General features: G+C 40.0%; 1 protein-coding gene across 1 annotated transcript in view; it reads left to right on the top strand.

The window, feature by feature from the left end:
- Positions 1 to 22,163, top strand: part of cpamd8 (C3 and PZP like alpha-2-macroglobulin domain containing 8) — a 137,599-nt gene that overhangs the window by 79,275 nt on the left and 36,161 nt on the right. Inside the window, exons 24-30 of the mRNA XM_057840543.1 lie at positions 73 to 371; positions 1,645 to 1,713; positions 2,434 to 2,590; positions 2,661 to 2,837; positions 8,673 to 8,754; positions 13,260 to 13,416; positions 18,188 to 18,262. Coding sequence (XP_057696526.1) covers positions 73 to 371; positions 1,645 to 1,713; positions 2,434 to 2,590; positions 2,661 to 2,837; positions 8,673 to 8,754; positions 13,260 to 13,416; positions 18,188 to 18,262 — 1,016 coding nt within the window. The remainder of the gene's footprint in view (positions 1 to 72; positions 372 to 1,644; positions 1,714 to 2,433; positions 2,591 to 2,660; positions 2,838 to 8,672; positions 8,755 to 13,259; positions 13,417 to 18,187; positions 18,263 to 22,163) is intronic.

Here is a 22,163-nt window from a genome sequence, read left to right as displayed (position 1 = left end):
TTCCAAAGGAAAGCAGATGGTTGACTTTGTACAGTATGTCCAAATCTCTGAGAATATCACTTCTATCACTAGAGAGAATCCAGATCTCGACGCCAAACAAGTATGAGTATCAATACGTGAAGAAGCCGGCCAAGATGAGCGAGTTTCAGGTGGCTGTGAAGACGCACAACGACGCCCATTTTGCCCTCTCACCCACACCACACGACAGTGCTGAGATGATAGAGATCGTGCTAGGTGGCCGACAGAACACTCGCTCCTGGATTTCCTTGGGCAAGATGGGTGAGCCACTCGTCAGTGTCCCTACACCGGGCATCCTATCATGGGATGAGTTCCGCAGCTTTTGGATAAGCTGGAAAGAAGGTCTTGTGCAGGTAGATATCCTCTTTTGCTCATCAAATTTCATTGATTGGTGAAAGATGGGCTCGAAGATGTGTGACATAACAATCATGCGCTTGTTCAGTAAAAAAAAAATCTCTTAATGCTATGTGTGGCATAACAATCACTTTGTTGACTAATCAAAACTATGATTCTCAAAGATTTTGTATGCTTGGAATTACAATCACACACTTTTGTCATTAAAACAACTGATCCAAAGCTATGTGTGGCATAACAATCACACATCTTGTAAGTATCAAAGCTGGGCCACAATCTTGTCATGTAGCTTTGACATGAATAATGTAGGCCAGACATGTCCAAAGTCCGGCCCGGGGGCCAAATGCGGCCCTTGGTCAAATTTAATCCGGCCCCCAGCCTCTGTCATAAAATCAATAACGTCTGGCCCGCACACAGACTTAATAAATTGGTCAGCAGTACTGCTACCAGCATATGAAGTAGCTTACACACTAAATGCTGCTCCTCATTTACCCACTAAAAGGCAGCAGCACTCGAAGCAACATTACCCCGTGTGACTATTTACTCCCAATTTTCTAAAATGGCGACAATCAACAGAAAAAAAGTTGACTGCGACGGCCGACGCTTCAAGGATAGGTGGAAATTGGACTATTTCTTCACTAAAATACGCAACAACTGTGTCTGCCTCATTTGCAAAGAGACAGTCACTGTTTTTAAAGACTTCAATTTGAGGCGATATTACCAAACATGACACAGTGACATGTATGACAAGATTACAGGGAAGATACGTAGCGAGAAATTAAAGCAACTTGAAGCTAGTTTAATTTTACAGCAGCAGTATTTCACAAGAGCCCAAGAGTCGAAAGGCCACAAAGGCTAGTTGCGAGATTGTTGGAATTATTAATTTAAAAAAATAATGAAGCAAATGTGACACAAGGAATGGCTTGCTAAAATTTGCTTATATTGTTCTACGTAAAGAACGTCAGCCAAGGTCGGCCCCCCACATTTTTACCACACCAAATCTGGCCCCATTTGCAAAAAGTTTGGACACCCCTGATGTAGGCAGATGCTTATTGTGGGCCTTGTTTTGTCAAGATGGGGCTGGTGAATAAAATATCCCAGACCATAAATTTGGGCCTTACTTGCATTTATTAATAATTAATATTAATGGAGACTTGTAAAACCTGTGTAACTTCGAAAGACTTGTACTTTACATGTATTCAAATTTGTTAGGAATGTCTTTGCTCTTATAGCTATAATTTTCCTTTAGACTTTCTACTTTATTTTCTTCAGGTTGGCCATGGTTTACATCCATCCAATGCATCAGTTATCCTTCATTGGCCCTGCACAACCCCTTTACAGGTTTGTTTTTAGAAGATCCATACATTCCAGAACCACTACAAAAATAGAAACAAATCTGCAATATAGAGACTAGGCATGTGCCAGTATGATATGCTGGCGATATGATAACCTTAAGCCAAAATATCACAGTTTCACGGTATTGCAATTACAACTCTAAAATGTTACTTTGAGATATCTGGGTTTAAAAAAAACAAAAACTGTTTTCCATTGAACAGGAATTTTATTTTTAAAAAAGAATTAGCATCATCTTGGAGGTATTGCCTCCTCTGCAGCCACCCACAGCAAACATGTTTTACATATCGGTTGACCCTCCTCCTCTAAGCCGCAGCCGTCTGTAACTTTTCTGTAGCCGAAGTATTCCCATACCAGCGATTTCGTTTTCTTTACAAGGGGAAAAAGTTCAGGAGTTTCACCTCCTCCACCCATCGTGTAGCACAGCTGACTCACTGACACTGAGCAACAACCGGTGGGGAAGAGTTGAGCCTTGCAGCTGCAAGTGAGGGAATTTTCCTTGCATTTTTGGGACATAAAAATAGCTAATATTATATGGACGGTATGATGGGAAAAAAAACCTTAACATGGTCATACCACGGTATACCTTGAAACTGGTAATCGGCACCTGTCTAATAGAGACCAAGAGTTTTTCGGGATCCGCAATACAACGCATTGGTCATTTTTTAATAGATAATCCTCAAATGTTTTGCCAATCCCTCCATCCAGGTTCGACACATAGGCTTCTCCACAGGATGGGGCTCAGTTGGGGAATTTAAGATCTGGAAAAAGGAAGACTCGGATGAGAACCATAATGAGGCCTTTACTCTCGGGGTCCCACACAACATGGTGCCTGGATCTGAGCGAGCTTCCGCATTTATGATTGGTAGGTGTTCACAAGGAGGTGGACAGTATCTAAATCCATGTGAATGACTGCTGTGTTCCTTGCATTTTAGGCGATGTAATGGGACCCACATTGAACAACCTAGACAAGCTGTTGCGACTGCCGTTTGGGTGTGGAGAACAGAACATGATCCACTTCGCGCCCAATGTCTTTGTGCTCAAGTACTTGCAGAAGACACGACAGCTCAGCCTCGAGGTGGAAAATGAGGCGACTGATTACCTCTTGCAAGGTACAGCCTATTTTGATTTTTGCTTCTTGGGTCTCCAAAATGCTATATGTAACATCCTTTTAGGAGTTTTTAAAAATTGGGGTGCCTGGACCACAGCTTGGCATTCCGCAAACTTTTACAATGGATATTTGTCTTCTCATTTGAAAATGTGCATACGTACTAAGGGTGTAACGGTACAAGTATTTGTATTGAACCGTTTTGGTACGTGGTGCTCGGTTCGGAACGGAGGCGTACTGAACGAATTTCTGACGTAATGTAACCCTTACTTTTCGAGACTGTGAGTCGATCGGGTTACAGTTTCTTTGTGTAGATTATATTTACTCCGTCTTCTCTATTATAATGAGGACCAACACGGTAGGACAGTATAACCCAGAAATGTCAACGGTGCAACAACGTGGCAGCCGCGAGAACACAGTGAAACGCTGGCGTTAAAGTCAATCAGCCAATGCACACCAGTCGCAGTGCGGCCGCGTGTTAGACGCGTCCCAGAAGCGGCTCAACACGACGCACACAAAAAGAACGGCAGAGTTTATTATTTGACGTGAGACGCGACCCTCCTGCATCAATACTCGGGCAGACCGGAAGTCACTCGTGTAAAAATATGGAGGATCCGGTCGATTTTCAAACTAATATGCAATCGTAACTCTTTTTGAGTCCATCAGATCTCTTGAGTGGTAGATCGGGGCACAGTTGACTTGTCTTTGTTGATTCACTGCTGTCTTCTCTGCTATAATAACCACCAACACGGCCCCGTGTTCAATACAAAACCCTCATACCACAACAAAACAAGTAGTAACTAATATTCACATCGGAACTAAAGTTATACAAAATAAAATATACAATATAAATGAATACTACATCACATTTGTAAAATATAAACACATAATAAAATAAAAAATAGCCCATTTAAATGAAATAAATTGAAATGAGCTAAAACACCTGTAATTAAATAATAAGAATAATACACAGATCCTGCTTACACATTTAAATTTATTAATTTCTGTGTGAGAAATAATAAAGAATAAAGCTTTTGAAAACCGTTCATAAGGAAAAAAAAAAAAAAAGATTCATTGAGGCATTTCATTTGTAAAATACATTTAAAATATTTGTCATTGGGATTGTTTTTCTCTTTAGCACAGGACTTCTTTTTTCTTTCGGAAAGAAATCTGACCAATACTCAGGGTCTGAAAGGCAAATTGTTGTTGGATTATCTTTAAATACCCGCTACTTTTTGAGCAGAATTCTAGCTTTGTATCGGGTAATGTTCCGATTGTTGAAAGGACAAAGGTCTGTAATAAACAACTAGCACATTTATATTTAGCATTTTGTTTTCTTACTGTACCGAAAATGAACCGAACCGTGACCTCAAAACCGAGGTACGTACCGAACCGAGATTTTTGTGTACCGTTACACCCCTAACACGTACATATGAAGGTAAAAAAGCAGTAAACCATTTACTCTCTACCTACAACCAAATGTAAGGGCCTAAATCCTTCATACAAAATGATGAAACCTGCCCATTCCTGGTGACTGGATCCATGCCCCATTGACCTTCCACAAGTGAGGAACAGCAGCTGTTAAAACTCAGGAAATGGGAGCGTCGCTTCTCAGTGCGTTCCTCTCAACAACTCAAATCCCTCGTTGCCCTGCTGTGTAAAAAGAGTGGAAGGAATTGCTAGCAAATTGTCTACCGTGGTTGGGTTTTCAGGAAACTTCAGGATTGACATTTACTTTGGTGTTGGGATAAGGGATATTGTCAGTGGAACTGTGGGGAACTTTGACCCAGTTGGCAATGAATACTCTGGATCATGGACTGGAACAGAAGCACCCCCTGACCGCTCTTTCCGCCAACGATGCGGAAGATCTCCTTCCCTGTCCAACATCTCATAACATGGTCAACCCGGGACAGCCCCTCAATCTGTTGAGTGGATTGTTCCAGTTTGTTTGGAGAGGATTTGTTGAATGAGCGTTGTGGAAACCACGTAATTTCCAAGAAACTCTACTCACAAAAGATTAGCCTCTCAAAATGCACGTGCTTCGTGAAGTACAGTGGAACCACTAAGGTCAGCGTGACCTTCCATTTGATCGGATTTTGAAATCGTCAAGAGGGGGTCAAACTGTGGGCATCGTAAAACCTAAGAGCAACTTATGGGGGACGTTTTAAGACTCTTAATCGTCTTAAAAATGTAAAAATAGCCATTTCATATTCAATAACAAACTCCCTGGTGACTTTAGGTGAGGGCCTGATACACCCTGACCTAACTAGTCACCAGTTCAACTCAGAGCAAATATACAAACAAACAAGAATTTACATCAACAGCAAGACAATTTAGGACAATTAAGGGAGCTCGTGGAGACTCCATACTGGGAAGCCCGAGTCAAGAACCACAGAGAATCACTTACATTTTAGGATAAAAGGACTCAGTAGTGTAAGGTATTTAAAAATTGCATTCCAGAATATGCTTGCACCAAGGACGTAGGTTTGCATAGGGACGGTAGGGACATAACACTACCAACTTTTTGGATACTCAAATTGTCCCCACCAACTTTTAAGCAACCTTATTTGTATTATATAATGAGTTAAGTTAGATCGGTAATTTTAGATTGTCTTCCCATATGTTGCAAGGATAGAATTGACCCTACCATTAATAAGTGAATTCTTTTCATTATATTCAGACTTACCGTATATTTACTCCTTTTCACTTGCTGAATGTGCCGGTCCATGCCCCCCCCCCCCCCCCCCCCCCACACACACACACACACCCCACCCAGACGATGACACAGCACCTCCTCTGCCCCCTTCGAAGAGTAGGGACATTAGAAGTTTTTTTTTTTCGGCCAGCAGCAGCAGCAGCCACTGTTAGTAATGTAAAAAGACGTCAATGTTGAGGAGGTGGGGAACACACTACTTATTTTGCTACTGAAAGTCTGACCTGCATCAGAGTTTGCATAACATTAAACTGAGTGTACTTGCTAACTTCAGTCGGAAGCTGCTTAGAGAGACGTGTCCTCCTGTTTGTGTTTTCTACTGTTAACACTAAACTGTGAGAAATGTAATGAACTCTTGAAATATTGCAATTTGAATTGCTAATAAAACCCTGACATTTATTCTGGAAGTTTTAAAAATGTTACTTTAGTAGTTTTTTAAAACAAGGGTTTGAATCAAAACAGTGTATCACCTGATCCAATACACATGACAGTTAGTATAAGTCAATAGAGATTTATTTTGCATTGATCATTTAGCCTATCAATTAATTAGGTACATATTCATGAGAAATGTAGCCCTGACCCCTGTAGCCCTGACCCATGTTTACCCAATCTGTTTGGTCTTATTAATGTCCCGTCCCCAGCAAAAAGTTTACATGCAGGTTATGCTGTTGTATCGTCCCTACCAATCTTGAGACCAAACTTACGCCCTTGGCGTGCACACTGGATATCGTTTGTCAACAGTTGAAGATATTATTTAATGCAAATAAAGCCATTTTTATTATTATTTACCTGCTGTGCATGACTATTAATAGCAGAATAAGGAATCAAGGAATCATATTGTCAAGCAGTAGGAATAGGAATGACTAAATTTTTATCAATTCCCTTATAAGTCACACAAGTGTAAGGAATTCAGCCATTGTTAAATTAGGGCAAAAGGTATTACTGCTTAGATTAAAATATGTACAATATGTCACTTGATCCAAATCAGAAGTGACAAAAAAATTATAATTAATGTAAAATTTATGGACTTTAATATGAATTCTATATTTTAAAAAAAAATCGAGGAAAAGACACTTGTAACAGTACTGATTTTCCTGCTGTATTTGAGTGCAAGTGAAAAAGTACAGGTTCTAAAATGTGCTTGTGGATAGAAGTAAACAATTATTGTAAATTATGTACGAAAGCGTTTCTGATTGGAACGGTGAAAAAGTTGATTTGACATTTTAATTCTCTGTAAATGTTGAAAAAAGTAACATTTTTCAAATAGTTTTGGAATATTACAGATGTTTTCAAAACATATAGGAATATAATATAAATATTTTGATAAAAACAGTTGTCTAAACCAGTTGTTCTCAAACTTATTTGCACCACGGACCGGCGTGATGTGGGCCCTATTTTCACGGACAGGCAATGTGTGGCAGAAAATTACAGTAAATATAAAATAACACAATGGGGCTAAAAACGAACATTGAGTGCAGGGAAAATGTAACTCAATCAACCTTTTTTTTAAAAAGCAGCTTCTCCTAAAACTTGATGGCATATATCCTTGTTCGCAGTCATCATGATTTCTTCTCCAATCGTGAAAGGTTTCTTGGTTTTAGTAATACGGTCCGCAATGAGGTATGATGCTCTGAGTGCATTCGCTTTTGTTGCCTCGTTTGCTAGCTTTTAGCCACATATTGTGAAGCATGGACTTGGTTGTCGGCTCCTCTTCTGGCTCAGCTGATGGAATTTTCCCTGTAAAAAAGTAGTCCAAAGACGTCGCCGCCCGCAGCACACAACCAACAGCGGCTCGGTTACTGTTTACATCAGGGGTGTCCAAACTTTCTGCAAAGGGGGCCAGTTTTGGTGTGGTAAAAATGTGGGGGGCCGACCTTGGCTGACGTCCTTTACGTAGAACAATATATTTAAGCAAATTTTAGCAAGCTATTCCGTGTGTCACATTTGCCTTATTTTTTAAAATTAATAATTTCAACAATCCCACAACTAGCCTTTGTGGCGTTCTCTTTCGACTATCGGGCTCTTGTGAAATACTACTGCTGTAAAATTAAACTAGCTTCAAGTTGCCTCAATGTCTCGCTATGTATCTTCCCTGTAATCTTGTCGAAAATGTTAGCGTGTCTCGTTTGGTAATATCGCCTCACATTGAACTCTTTAAAAACAGCGACTGTCTCTTATCAAATGAGGCAGACACAGTTGTTGCATATTTTCGTGAAGAAATAGTCCAATTTCCACCTAGCGTCGGCCGTCGCAGTCAACTTTCTTTCTTATTTGTTGATTGTCGCCATTTTAGAAATTTGGGATTAAAGTGTCACACGGGGTAATGTTGTTGAGAGTGCCGCTGCCTTTTAGTGGGTAAATGAAGAGCAGCATTTAGTGTTTAAGCTACTTCATATGCTGGTAGCAGTAATGCTGACCAATTTATTAAGTCTGTGTGCGGGCCAGACGTTCTTGATTTCATGACAGAGGCTGGGGGCCGGATGAGATTTGACCAAGGGCCGCATTTGGCCCCCGGGCCGGACTTTGGACATGTCTGGTTTACATTGACCGACGCTGGGCTGCAATAGGTGTGCAAACACCCCAAAAATGGCTGCCAACCACTAGAGGGCCACATACACAAATCTCTATTCGAATTAGTCAATAGGTGTGCAAACACCCCAGTCATGGAGGTCAACCACTAGAGGGATTAATCAAGAGGCACTGGCCAGATTGCGGTTGCTTACAAATTATTGATTATTTCTCTGCGGCCTGGTAGCAAATGTGCCAAGGACCCCTACAGGTCCCCGGCCTGGTGGTTGGGGATCACCGGTCTAAACAATAAACACCAATAAATACTGTACCAATACCTGTACTCCACTATATCTTCCTATGTATATTTTTCTTTTCTTGCCATGGACTTGTTGTGTATGAGTCTTCTAATAAATATTGCAATAAAGAGAAGCCAAACTTAACTCGCTAGTGCCTGCAACCTCACTCACTGACATATTTTCTCAAAAAAGTGGTACAATATACGAGGTACCACAGTCGCAGTTTGTGGGGAACTGCAATGTGGCTGGACACATGTTTTTCTACAACTTGATCACATGAATTTTTGCCACAATCTTTTTGTTTTCCATTCTTATCTAGGCTACCAGAGACAGCTGACCTACAAACGTCATGATGGCTCCTACAGTGCTTTCGGAGAGAGGGATTCCTCAGGAAGTATGTGGTAAGTCCTTGTCAGTAAAGTTTAGACAACGCTTAGCGGTCAATCTGTATTTCGGTGGGACTGCACTCTTCAACCTTAACTGGGATACAGACGAATGGCTATAGCACCTAAGATTTCAACAGCGTCTAAGAGCATCTTTTTCACTCACTTCGCCGTCTTTACACTCATTTTGGATTGGGCAGACAGCCGTGTGATGATATTTGCAAGACTGACATCAATGTCATCCATGCGGGGGCTTCTGTGCCCACTGTTTGGGGCCCCTGGTTGATTTACGGGCCGAAGTAGGCATCATGATATATAATCGAGTCAGCATTGTAAAACAGCAGGCCACATAAACAGCCAAGAATCATAAACAAACTGCGTAATTGGTACTTGGAGGTAAGCAAAGCTGTCAAGAATGTTATCCATGACATGGCGCGGTCTCATGCTGCTCCCGCCTCCTCTTGGAGACAGAGTTATACATTGTCTGGAGCCACTTCACCAAATGCCATTTTCCTGGCCGAGAGCATGGATAAATAACTCACCACGAGGATAGAGTCGCTCACCGCCAGGGAAAAGCTTGACCTCTTCCCCTCATGACTGACAGGATCTGAGGATGTAACAAGCACCCCCAGGGGGTTTTGGGCACGACACAGATGGTGCTCCTGTAGGTAACCTTCACCATGCCATATGAATCCATCAACATGAAGCTTGTTACCCAGCAGCTGAGATGTGTATTAACTTGCGCTAACATTTTCCAGGTGACAAAAAATACAGAAGGGGGCAAAGGTGACCTGATCTAATAACAGTGGCTGTACGGTGCAAGCAGCGATGAACCTTGCTGTTCCTTTTCCAAGGCAAATCCTTGAAATGAATGGAAACAGAGCGACGTGATTGAACCAGGCTAACCACTCGCATGGTGTGCGAGGTTCTGCCAATTGTAATAGGGAATCAAAATCTGAATCGTAGGTAGGGTTGGGCATCGTTTGAATTTGAACGATTCCGATTCCACGTTTCGTACCGGTTCCAAACGATTCTGATTCTTTTAATAGGCGGGGTAAAAAAAAAAATGCATAGTTTATATTAATTTCTTCTCGATTATTTTTGAAATTATATGAACTTTCAGTTAACTATGAGTTTCTAAGTAAGTTTCTGCTCTTGCACCCCGAACTATTTTTAATTTCTCCTTTACCCTGGAAACCCCCGTTTACAGATGTCGCGCAACCGCTTTTGTTTCAAACCAGCCATAAAACAATGGTAATTAATTATATTTATGATTCAAAATGTCTGTCATTTTTAGCTTAGAATCATTAATTGATGTTTAATATTTCGTTTAAAAGAAAAAAGAAAAAAAAACATTTTTTTTCACTTGCATATTTTAAACTTTTAAACAAATTGTTACAATGAAAAAAATTGTGTCTGTAAAAAAATCACGAATATCTACATCATAACTATCGCTTAATCCTATTTTTTTTTTGTTACTGTCGCATTTTCTCCGATATGTTAGATGATAAATAATCGATCCAAACAAAGAAAAAATTGTGTGTGTGTTGGGGGGGGGGGGGCATTTAAAAGTGTAAATATATGAAAATGAACATCTCGACCACTCCTTGATTTCTGCGACCCTTGTTATATTACCATGTTTCACCCATAAAATCCGCCAAAACTCCATCTGTGGCCATTCTCATCTGTGTCTTGACACTCGGTGATACATCCTACATAGAGTTTTTGGATCGAAAAAAAGGCAAGTACGCGATAATATCTTGTTAAAATCATGGTGTCTTTAATTCTGCTCTCGCATGCTCTCCCCTCCAGTTAGGGTTTTGCTGTTTAAAAACTTTTTTTTTTTTTTTTTTTTGTTAATGCCCTCTTGTTCAAAATTTTTCTTACCCCAGAAAATTGAGATTTTAAACTTTCCAATGATGTATTACACATGCATATAGGACAATTTTGAAATCTGGCCAAACTGGGGGTCTCAGAGCGGAACTTCAAGTCACCAGAGTGTTTCCCGCCATATAAATATTAGTCTTTGAACTTGAATATGATGAAGTTTCTTTCCACATGAGTGCACTTTCACAAAGATGTTTATTTTTCAAAAGCTCACGGAGAAAACATTTACACATATTCTTTTACCTATGTTTTTTAGTGTCTTATACTGCAGACATTTTTACATGTTATTGAGCTCCCACTAATGGGCTAACCTGGTGCAGAATATCAAACAAACAAACAAACAAACAAAATAGCTTGTAAAACCCAGTCCAGATTAGCAGCGTGTACGGTATAAAATCAGAAACAGTTTTTGTTGGGGAAATTATTATAGAGTATCTTCCTTCTCAGGCAGCAAGCGTGAGTGTTCTGGACAGATAGTGTCTCCTAAAGTGGAGAACACACGTTCACTGCATGTAGATGAAGCTTGAACGCATAAATATGAGAAAGCGTTAAAACGTTGCCAATATTACGTAAGGGTGAGGTAGCTGTGAGCCGCTACGCACTGTACCTTAGCTGGGAGCTACGACGAAGCATTAGTATAAATTCTTCTATTTATTATAATTTCATGTAGATGAGGCAAAATAATAAGGTTTACTAATTTGTAAAACCGATTCTGTTGTGTTTACAGACACATGCAATGTTTATGTTGTAACAATACCAGTTAGGCCAGTGAGTAGTGCTGTACGAGTGTGTACATATAATGTGTAGAAGAAGAGATGAGTCTGGCTAGGATGCTATGTGATGTCTGCATGTACTCACTGCTACGAGTTCATTAAATAAGCTGCACAACAGATTCTAAAACAAAAGATGCTTTTAATACTGTTGATTTTAACAGAGGCGGCAACGCGCTACGGAAAGTACGTAGCTGCTTACATAGCTACATTACCCCGATGTAATAATATGACTTATTCTCATACTATTCCATCCATCATCTACTGCCTAATCTGGGGTCGGGTCGCGGGGGCATCAGAAGACAGACATAATTTATTGTTTTTACTTACCCGGTTCTGACTGGTTAGATTTGTCCTTGTGAAGTTGAGCCAAACTTTTGAGCGCCGTGTACATGGTTGAAATCAAGTTGCAATGCGCACACACTTAATGTGGCTTCTTCTTCGTGGTGTTCAGCATCTATTTTTTTTTCCTATTGGCGGTCAGGGCACCGAAATGTGGAACCGAAATTTAAAAATTCGAACCGTTCCAGGAGCATTGGAGTGTTAGTCCTGGATCCCATCGATGCTTGATGCCCAACCCTAATCGTAGGTGAACGGCGGCTTATCGACATGGTCCTCAAATCAAAATTAAATTTATTTCTATAGCCTTTTACAAAAACTCGAAAGGTCCTCTAAGGGTTTTACAAAAATGATAAATATAGTTCATGATAAATAAAAGGAAGGAAAGTATTATAAAATGACATTTCCCCTCATTGTCCAAGTATTATCATAACAAAGCTCTTGGGTCCAGGGCTATCTGCTTCTTCCTTGACAATTCCATCATATTTTTGTACTTCTACAAAAAAAATAAGTCATGTGCTTCAAAATGTTTGTTCACAACTTCCAGACCAACCTCTTAGACTTGATGAAAGCAATACTGCCCACATGTCACTCATTGGATGAGACATAAACAAATAACCGAAAATGCACAGCTGAAACATCTCTGGGTGTTTTTGATACCCACGGACACGTCCCAGGTTTTCTACTGATTTGCCCTGAGATAGATTCTGGAAAAGTGTAAATATGACTTTGTTTGGAAAGATAGGAAGCTTCACTCTCTCGTGTTTTGGCTATGAAGTACCTCTCATCGTTCGCCTGTTTTCTCGCTTTCCACATCCAAATCCCCTCCTCGGGCCTTCCATCGCCAATTGCACACTTCAAAGCGTAAATATGACGGCTTTTTGAAGACCATACATGGGTGTTGTCTGAGATAAAAGTCCTGATTGGCAGGGCCTAGTGGGGAATGTTATCATGCGGACCTGGGAAAATCTTATCCTTTATCCCAGTCTAAAGACATCAACCACTTTGACTGGATTATGAATAACATTTTTCTGTTAGCAGTGTTGAGACTGTTCACCATTAAAAAGAATTATGTAATACTGTTACCATCAACATTTGAATATAATGGGATGTACTGTGCATGTTCTGAGTGATATGATGTGAATATCCGATCAGAATATTCAGCTTTCATAACCAATAGATCGAAATCGAGGTGCATTTTAATTTAATCAACAAAATCTGTTTCATGAATTATTACAATCAAGCACATAACTAAATGTTCCAAGTGGAGTTTTACATCCTCAAGAGTCTTTTTTTTTCTTTTCATAACATCTTTTACATACCTCCTTCTGCTGATAGTTTGAAAGACTGACTTGTTGGACAAACTTCACACTTGGACCTAAAAGTGTTTGCTTTCAAGCACTTGAAGTTTGACAGTTGAGCATTTTTGGGGAATTTGCCAGCACCATTTTTTAAAAGGATCTTTAATACCTCTCCTCCCTTCCTGACCCTTGTTTACCTCCCTCGCCCCATCTGATCTTCCTCCAGGTTGACAGCCTTCGTGCTCAAGTCCTTTGCCCAGTCGCGGGGTTTCATCTTTATTGACCCTGAGGAGCTGCGAGCGCCCAAGTCGTGGCTCATCAGGCACCAGCGAGACGACGGTTCTTTCCCAGCTATGGGGCGGATTCTGAACAAAGACCTGCAGGTAGGTGGATGTCTGCATTGAAGTTTTAGTAAGTTCAGAGAGCCATTTGACTTACAATATAAGAAGAAACAGGAAGGGCGCACTTCTGCTCAACACAGATTTAATTACCGTATTTTTCGGACTATAATTCGCACCTGAGTATAAGTCACACCAGTCATAAAATGCCCAACTAAGAGGAAAAAAAACACATATAAGTTGCACCGGAGTATACCGTAATTTACCGAATATAAGGTGCACCCGTGTATCATGCGCACCCCACATTTACTTGTAAAATCTAGGGGAAATTATTGTACCGGTTTATAACGCGCACCCTAATTTTAGCACCAATAAATAGAAGAATACAAGAAAACAGAGCTCGTGTACAGATACAGAAATGTCATTTTACTGACTGGTGAAACACAGCACAAGCACAGCATATTGTTGGTTCAAAACATTACCATAAACTGACAATATTTACGATAATAATATGATTTGACAACTTCTCCAACTTACCAGAATCTAAGAGAAAACAAAACAGATGTGACTTTTCTTTTAAAGGCTGCTGTATAACTTGCTCGTTTCATCATGATGAATAAATGTTTCTTCCATGGATTGATACAGTAAAATGAAAGTGAGAACGTAAGTCGGAAATCCGCGAGAGCTCATCGCTGTCGACACAACAGTAACAGTAGGAACTATTGTTATTTGGATCTGAGTTTCCCAAGGGACAGATATAGCTGACGGACACACACAGGAAGTCTGTGTTGTTACGTTTGTTATGGTCCGAGTTGCGGAGCTGCAATAAACGTTGACTCAAATGAGTTCAAGAAACTAAATTCTGTGCTTTATGAAGAGTGAAAAAAAGCAGAATTTAACACAGACGAAATCATTCGGCCGATCAGAGTGAAGTATTACCGAAACAAAATGGTGACGTCACGTACCGTAATGGTCGGCAACGGATCGCCGCATACGTTTCTTCAACACAACGTGGCCGTGTCAATAAAAAAAAAATCGGTTTATATATAGATATATATAATATATACATATTTCTGTCTCCATCAATGTACCCGTTTATAATGCGCACCGTGATTTTACAAGTTGATTTTGGGGGAAAAAAGTGCGCGTTATATTCGGGAAATTATGGTAAGTCGCATTTTTGTGGAAATGTACTTGATAAAATCCAACACATTGAACAGATGTCATCTTGAAAGGCAATTTATAATAAAAATAAAATAGAGAACAACATGCTGAATAAGTGTACACTATGATAATGTTACATGATGCATGAACAACGAAATGCGAATGTACTGTCCTCACCAGGACGCTACGGCTCGGTCCTGGCTATACAGCGAGCTAAACTCCCAAATGACGATGCTGGACGTCCGTATAATTTGCTGACTTTAGTTTAGCCGTCAATATGGCACCATCATTTGAAGAGTGAAACTAAAAATAGAAATAATACAAATCAATTTCGTCCTCGATACTAAACAGGTTCGCATCAGCGTAAATGAATGATAATGAGCCGCTATTACAGCAATGACACAAACGGTTAGCATGCGTTCGCTAGCATTAGCACATCGTTCAAACAACCACACAACTGACTTTAAGTGTCCAATCGCGGGTGGAAAACACACAACAGCAACAGAAAAGATGATACATGCAGGCGTTGCCTCTGTAGAGATATTTTACAAGCATAAACAATGAACCTAGGTTCGCAGCTGTGTTTTTCTCTCTATCTCTCTAACTCGCTCAGATGCTGCGTAGCTGTCCATCTTCTTCTGGGGTGTGAGCGCTTTTCTTCGCGTAAACAAGTGCGAGTGCGCCCCCACTTGGGCGTGAAAGCACTACAAACTAAAAGCATGCATTTCAATATAAAAAAAGTCAATAATACAATTGAACACACATTGCCAAAGGCAGAACGCCAGCGTGGCCATAGCTATTAAGTTATTCAGATAACTATGGCATAAAGAACATGCTAACAAGTTTACCAAACCATCAGTGTCACTCCAAAACACCAAAATAACATATGAAATTATACAATAATGTGTTAATAATTTCACACATAAGTCACTCCTGAGTATAAGTCGCACCCTCAGCCAAACTATGAAAAAAAAAACTGTGACTTATAGTCCGAAAAATACAGTAAACACATCTGATTATGTTATCAGCTATAACAAGTGACTGCAAAAAAAGAACTGGACTAACTTTTCATAATATCACCCATAGCGTTAGCCGTCATCCATTTGCTCCTTACTTCCTACGTTTCAGGACACTTACCATCCTTGTTGGTGAAACCCATGTATGAGTTATTTTGGCGGGCACATCGTTACTACTTCACAAAGCTACTGTGTGTAGACGATTCACATGTGCAAGAAACAAAAAAGTGAAAAATAATGGCTGTTGCCACTTCTTTCACAAGAAAGACTACAACTTGACAATTTTTGTACAAAAAATCCACAGCCCCATAAGTTGTCATGAAGACTTCATGTCGCTATACAGTCCAAATTCAAATTTTGTACCAGTCTTTAAATTTTAATTTTGATGGTGAAATCGGTGTTTTAGAACGCATCTCTATGGAGGATTTCTCATTTTTGAAGCCAGCCTACAGTGGAAATCGATAGAAATGCACGGTTTTAAAACACTCCCAAATCAGGCTTGGGTTTTGCACGCTTGATTTTTTTTTTTTTAACCTGTTCTGTTCAGCTGCTTAGACACGAAAAATAGGAAGCTGATTGTCCTTACGGTCTAACAGTTATAATTAGGGTTGTTCCGATCATATTTTTTTTGCTCCCGATCCGATCCCGATCGTCTTAGTTTGAGTATCTGCCGATCCCGTTATTTCCCGATCCGATTGCTTTTTTTGCTCCCGATTCAATTCCAATCATTCCCGATAATTTTTCCCGATCATATACATTTTGGCAATGCATTAAGATAAAAATGAATAAAACTCGGACGAATATATACATTCAACATACAGTACATAAGTAATGTATTTGTTTGTTATGGCAATAAATCCTCAAGATGGCATTTACATTATTACCATTCATTCTGTGAGAGGGATCCACGGATAGAAAGACTTAGGATAAATGTGACTTTGTATATTGTGACTAAATATTGCCATCTAGTGTATTTGTTGAGCTTTCAGTAAATGATACTGTAGCCATTTAACTTCTGCCCAAATGCATGATGGGAAGTGCAACCATGACTGTGTGTCGTGGTACCAATTGATATATCTTCTCTGCGTTGGGAAATAACATAAGGTGTTAATAAAATGTTCAACTACTACCTTTCTTCCCCACATTTCTTCCCATGATTATTCTAATTGTTGGGAGAGGGATTGTAAGGCTTTAGCCAATTAAAAAAGGCTACCAAGGCTAACAAAATGCTCTCTACTCATTTTATGCTGCCTTTTAGCTCTATATACTGTATGGGTAAAATGGCGCCATTTTAAATTGAATGCGACAATGCGTGAGTGGGTCGTGCAGCGCATGTGTTAATTCCGTTAACGTGATAAATGTAAAAAATATTAATTCTCGCCGTTAACGCGATAAATTTGATAACCCTACCTTAAGCTTAAACTAAAGACTCTGGAAGAGTGTAACACATTATGTCTGTAACGTTAAATACAATTAGAAAACGATTTGATTAAAAAATATATATATATTAAAAAAAGGCATGTCAGATATATTTTTGCCGATTCCGCCCATTCCGATACTTTGAAAATGACGTGATCAGACCCGATCGATCGGGACATCTCTAGTTATAATGAATAATAAATGGAGGCCTTGGGGGTGGTGGCGCGTCCCCTGACCCCATTCCTGAAGCCCGGTTGATGAGGGCCCGGATGGTCCGGGGGACCACCCTGGACCCCGAGGTGATAACGTGCGCCCCCCTACCCCCCACGATTGGCTGGGGCGGCTCCTGCGCTGCATTTCCACTCGTCTGCAGGACTATCACATGTCTGATGGGATTCACGCATTACTTGGTGCAAGTATTGTGGAGTATTGTCAAGCAGTTCACGGACGTGCACCCTACGCTCATATTTTTCCATCATTCCATCTTCATTTCAACGGTAACCATCATGCTTTTTCTTTTTTCACCACCTGCTTTAACATTCTTGGAACCCATGTTGATTTCTCTCACTAATCCGCCGTCTGTTTTGCAGGAAAACAATGAAATTGCAACGCTGTCATAAATCGTCGCATTGCGAGCATTTCGTCGGATGTAGAAACAAATGGCGAGTCAAATTTTACGTCGGATGTCGAAAAGATCGTGTGTCGAAGCGATCGTAAGTCGAGGTACCACTGTATTAGGAAAAAGTAGCGAACTGGAAGCGGTTGGGGGGGACAGAAAGGAAGGAAGCAGACAGAAGAGGAGAAGAACAAACAACAAGATTATTTTTTTCATCATTAATAAACGCCTACACTACCTATGAACATAGTGGTGCTATCGTTAGCTAATTATATTTACCCGTGGGCACCAGTGGGGGGCCTGACAACTGAGGAAAAAGAGGGAAGGTGAGTCAATAGGAGATGTGATTAGTGGGGTGAAGCAACATTCGATTTTTTTTTTTTTTTTTTTTTTTTTATGCGAGTTGAACAGGATGAGTCCCCCAATTGACTGATGACCAATCCAGTGCCCCCCACCCCTGTCTCTTGCCGATAGTCAGTTGGGATAGGTTTTAGATGACCAGATTAGGAAAAATTCCTCAGAAAATGGATAGATGAACAATTTGAAAGTCTTTGCCATATGGAATTAAGTGATGAAAATGAACGTCGTCTTCCATCTACAGGGTGGGATCCATGGGAAGATCTCTCTGACAGCTTATCTGGTGGCAGCACTCTTAGAGACGGGGATATCAGATGATGTAAGTGCAAACAGATTAAGCATGTAACTCCATGTTGATTATATGGAAAATGAACCATCGCATTTTTATAATTGATGTTCTGAATGAATGGAATTAATTTATATTTGTATATATATATTTTTTTACTTTTGCACATGAGAAAAAGAAAGAAATTTTTTTTTCTTGTTGTTATCCAATCAACATTTGTGTTGTCATCTGTCTTGTTTAATAAATAATGCTTTTGTGCAAACTAGAGGTAATATATCAACAGCACTTCTACTGGTGTCAGCAAGTAGTGCACCACTTCTACCAACGATCAATTTCACACAGTCGAAAGATTTCATAGCAATGAATTAATCGATTATTATGCCCTTTGTTAAATCCCACAGCAGTTGGGTTTTTTCCATTGGTTTGAATTACTAAACAGCATTAAATGTCTTTCACAAGTCTTGTAAAAACAAAAAACCTTTCCTGTTTGCTACATCGGATGTAGTGCTGATTTTATGGGTTTCATTTTATTTCTTGGAGTCAAGGACAACAAGAGGTGCTATTCCACCAGCTGTGAGAGTATATCACTGATAGCTGTAGGGAAGGATGTGCTGGCAGGCAGCCCACTCACATTTGTTACGCTTAAAGTCAGAGCTGCAAATCTGATAATGTTTTTCAACGCGTCAAAACATCTACAGATATTGCGTGGAGACATTTTAGTCCCGTGAAGGACAATTTACGTACATTCCTTTCAAATCAATTCTTTTAGCATGGACTCCACAGTAGTCTTTCTGGATTGCCTCTTACTCTTTGGCACAAAACCATCGGGCTTCTGTCAGGACAAAAACTGGAGACCAAGTGGTCGTGTGTGTTGTAACCCGGGGACTACCCGTACTGTAGAGCCTAGTTCGGGCCTAAAAAATCCAGCCCGACCCGACACGGCCCGCTGGTATTGAGGTCCGACCCGGCCCGAGCTCGATCACTTAACTAGATTTGCAGGCCCGAGCCCGAAAAACTCGATTTTTTTTTTTTTTTTTTTTTTTTTTTTTTTTTTTTTTTTTTTGAGTGACGCGGAAAAAACGCAGCAGCAGCAATTTATTTTCATTTCTTCGAGTTGGCAGAAAAAAACGCAAGTTTTCTTAATGTTTAAATAATCTACATATTTTTTTGAGAATTATCAAAGCATTCACACAACGAAATAACGCTGGGAAAGTTTGTTAAACATATTTCTGAGTGTGTGGGATATTGTTCTCACATGGACGCGCCTCTCTGACAAGGAGAGGGAACAGGAGAGGGCGGCGCCTCGGCCGTGCAGCGGGAGGACAAGAAGAAAAAGCGGCCGGCGCCACGGCGTTCGTGCACACGCACAAGCAAAAGCGCAATACAGAGAGCATGCTCTCCATTTTTTTTAATTTATTTATTTTTTTTTAAATAATTTATTAGTCCGGCATGGCGGCCCGACCCGACCTGACCCGAACGTGAATGCTTAAATTGTGGGCCCAACCCGACCCGAATGTCGGGTCGGGTCGGGTTCGGGTTCGGGCACAAAATCTAACCTCTACCGTACTGTACTTTTTACAGTAATTCCTCTTCCGCTGTTTCCAGGAGTGTGGCAGAGTATAAAACATATATATTTTTGCATCTTTTGGCAGTGCCATTGTATTTCTGTTACCTGTTACTTATTACATATTTTTGTTGCTATATGTATATATATATATATATATATATATATATATATATATATGTTAGGGCTGTCAAACGATTACATTTTTTAATCGAGTTAATCACAGCTTAAAAATTAATCGGAATTAATCGCAATTCAAACCATCTCTAAAATATGCCATATTTTTCTGTAAATTATTGTTGGAATAGAAATATAAGACAAGACCATGGGTCGCGTTAACCGAATATTTTCCATCGTTGACCGTTTTTTTTAAAACGGTGACGGAAAAAACTGAAGTCCATCCGTCATTTTGACAGGTTGCAATTCACACCCCAGACCACAGGGTGGCGAGTGAGCATATTACTTAGCTATTGTCTCTCTTGATGCATGACGTCGTTGGCCTTACTCGGAAAAATGTCAAGGCAACTGAGTGTTTGCCTGGCACGGCCAGACTGTTCTCCCTGTATTTTTCAAACACTGAGAGAAAAGTCTGGGACACAGCCTCTCGAGAAGGTATAAAATCAATCGACAAATCAGATTTGTTTATTTGCGTGACGTGTTCTTCACGAGCAACGTCACTCTTGCGCGCCGAAAGTCGTCTCTACAACAACACGGATGGCGAACGGGAGAGCCGAGAATATGTTCCAATCCGTGGTAAATTCAGTTTTAAATGAGCTAAAACACATCGACACGAGTCATTGACAACAGTCTGTCTCACGCTAGCCATGTTGAATAAACTCGTTCTCCTCGTATGTTTACTTCCGCGCGCAAGTCCCTCGTCCTGCCCTCGTCGCTTTGCTAACGGCACGTCTGCCCATCGCTGATTGGTGCACTCCGCTGTCTGTTTGCCTCTTGTTAAGCTTGTTCGGGCAGAATATTAATTAAAAATGAATGAAAACTAAATACTATTGAATATGTCATTATTATCATTTTTAAAATGTGACTGGTAAAAATAGATTATGACCGGATTTTTATGACACTGTCAGTCAAAATGACAGACAACGAAAAAGTCCAGCGCAACCTCTGGACAAGACGGATGTATACATTCAACGTACTGTACATAAGTACTGTATTTGTTTATTATAACAATAAAGCCACAAGATGGCATTAACATTATAAACATTCTTTATGTGAAAGCGATCCATGGATAGAAAGACTTGTAATTCCTAAAAGATAAATGTGAGTACAAGTTGAAGTAATTTTGATAGTTTGTATATTGTGACTAAATATTGCCATCTAGTGCAGGGGTTTTCAACCCAGTCCTCAAGGCACACTGTGGGTCCTGGTTTTTGTTCCAGCCGATCCAGCAGAGACAGTTGAACCAATGAGGCTTCTGCTAAAACAAGCCACACCTGACTGCAATCAACTGATTGCACTTGTAAAACACCAGATTGGGGAAAAAGTGTTGTCATCTTGTTTGGTAAGAATGAAATCCTGCACCCACAGTGTGCCTTAGTGGAATAGGTTGGGAACCCCTGATCTAGTGTATTTGTTGAGCTAAACGAAATGTTTGAATAGAGTTTGACCAAAGTCTGAGTATTATTTTGCATAGCTATTCTGATTGGGAACGCCAGTTCTCTTTGCATTGAGCGCTTTTCTTTTTGTGAACATTCATTTTTTTAGAGACATAGGGATATTATTTTTGTTGTGCTTTCACTAAATGATACTGTATACTGATACCCAAATGCATGATGGGAAGTTGGGCAACCTTGACTGTCAATGGTGGCTGCAAATGGTATATCTTCTCTGCGTTGTGTACAATACAGGGTGTTAAGAAAAAGATCATCTCCTGTCATTCTTCCCCACGTCGCTCGCCACAATAATTCTAATTGTTGTGGAAAAGATGCCAAAGCTTATACCAATACATAGCGCGGCTCCAATGAATGCCTGTGTTCACTCCACTCGCTTGTCGCTGCCTCTTAGCTCTCAATATACTTAAAACGGCTCCATTGTAGTCTGTTCGCGGCAATGCGTGATTGGGTCGTTCCGCGCATGCCTTAAATGCGTTAAATATTTTAACGTGATTAATTTAAAAATTCAATTACTACCCGCTAACGCGATAATTTTGACAGCCCTAATATATATATATATATATATATATATATATATATATATATATATATATATATACTGTGTATATATATTTATATATAATGAGGCCTTAAAGTTATTGGAAAAAATAACAATGCGATATATATTGCTAATGCTCTCCACTTATTTTTCAGGTGCACCAACACAAAATGTAAGGGGAGAGAACTGTGAGGTGGACGT

The sequence above is a fragment of the Corythoichthys intestinalis genome, chromosome 7 (genome assembly GCF_030265065.1).
Source record: "Corythoichthys intestinalis isolate RoL2023-P3 chromosome 7, ASM3026506v1, whole genome shotgun sequence".
NCBI classification, from domain to species: Eukaryota; Metazoa; Chordata; class Actinopteri; order Syngnathiformes; family Syngnathidae; genus Corythoichthys; species Corythoichthys intestinalis.
This window is presented reverse-complemented; position numbering and strand designations above follow the sequence as displayed.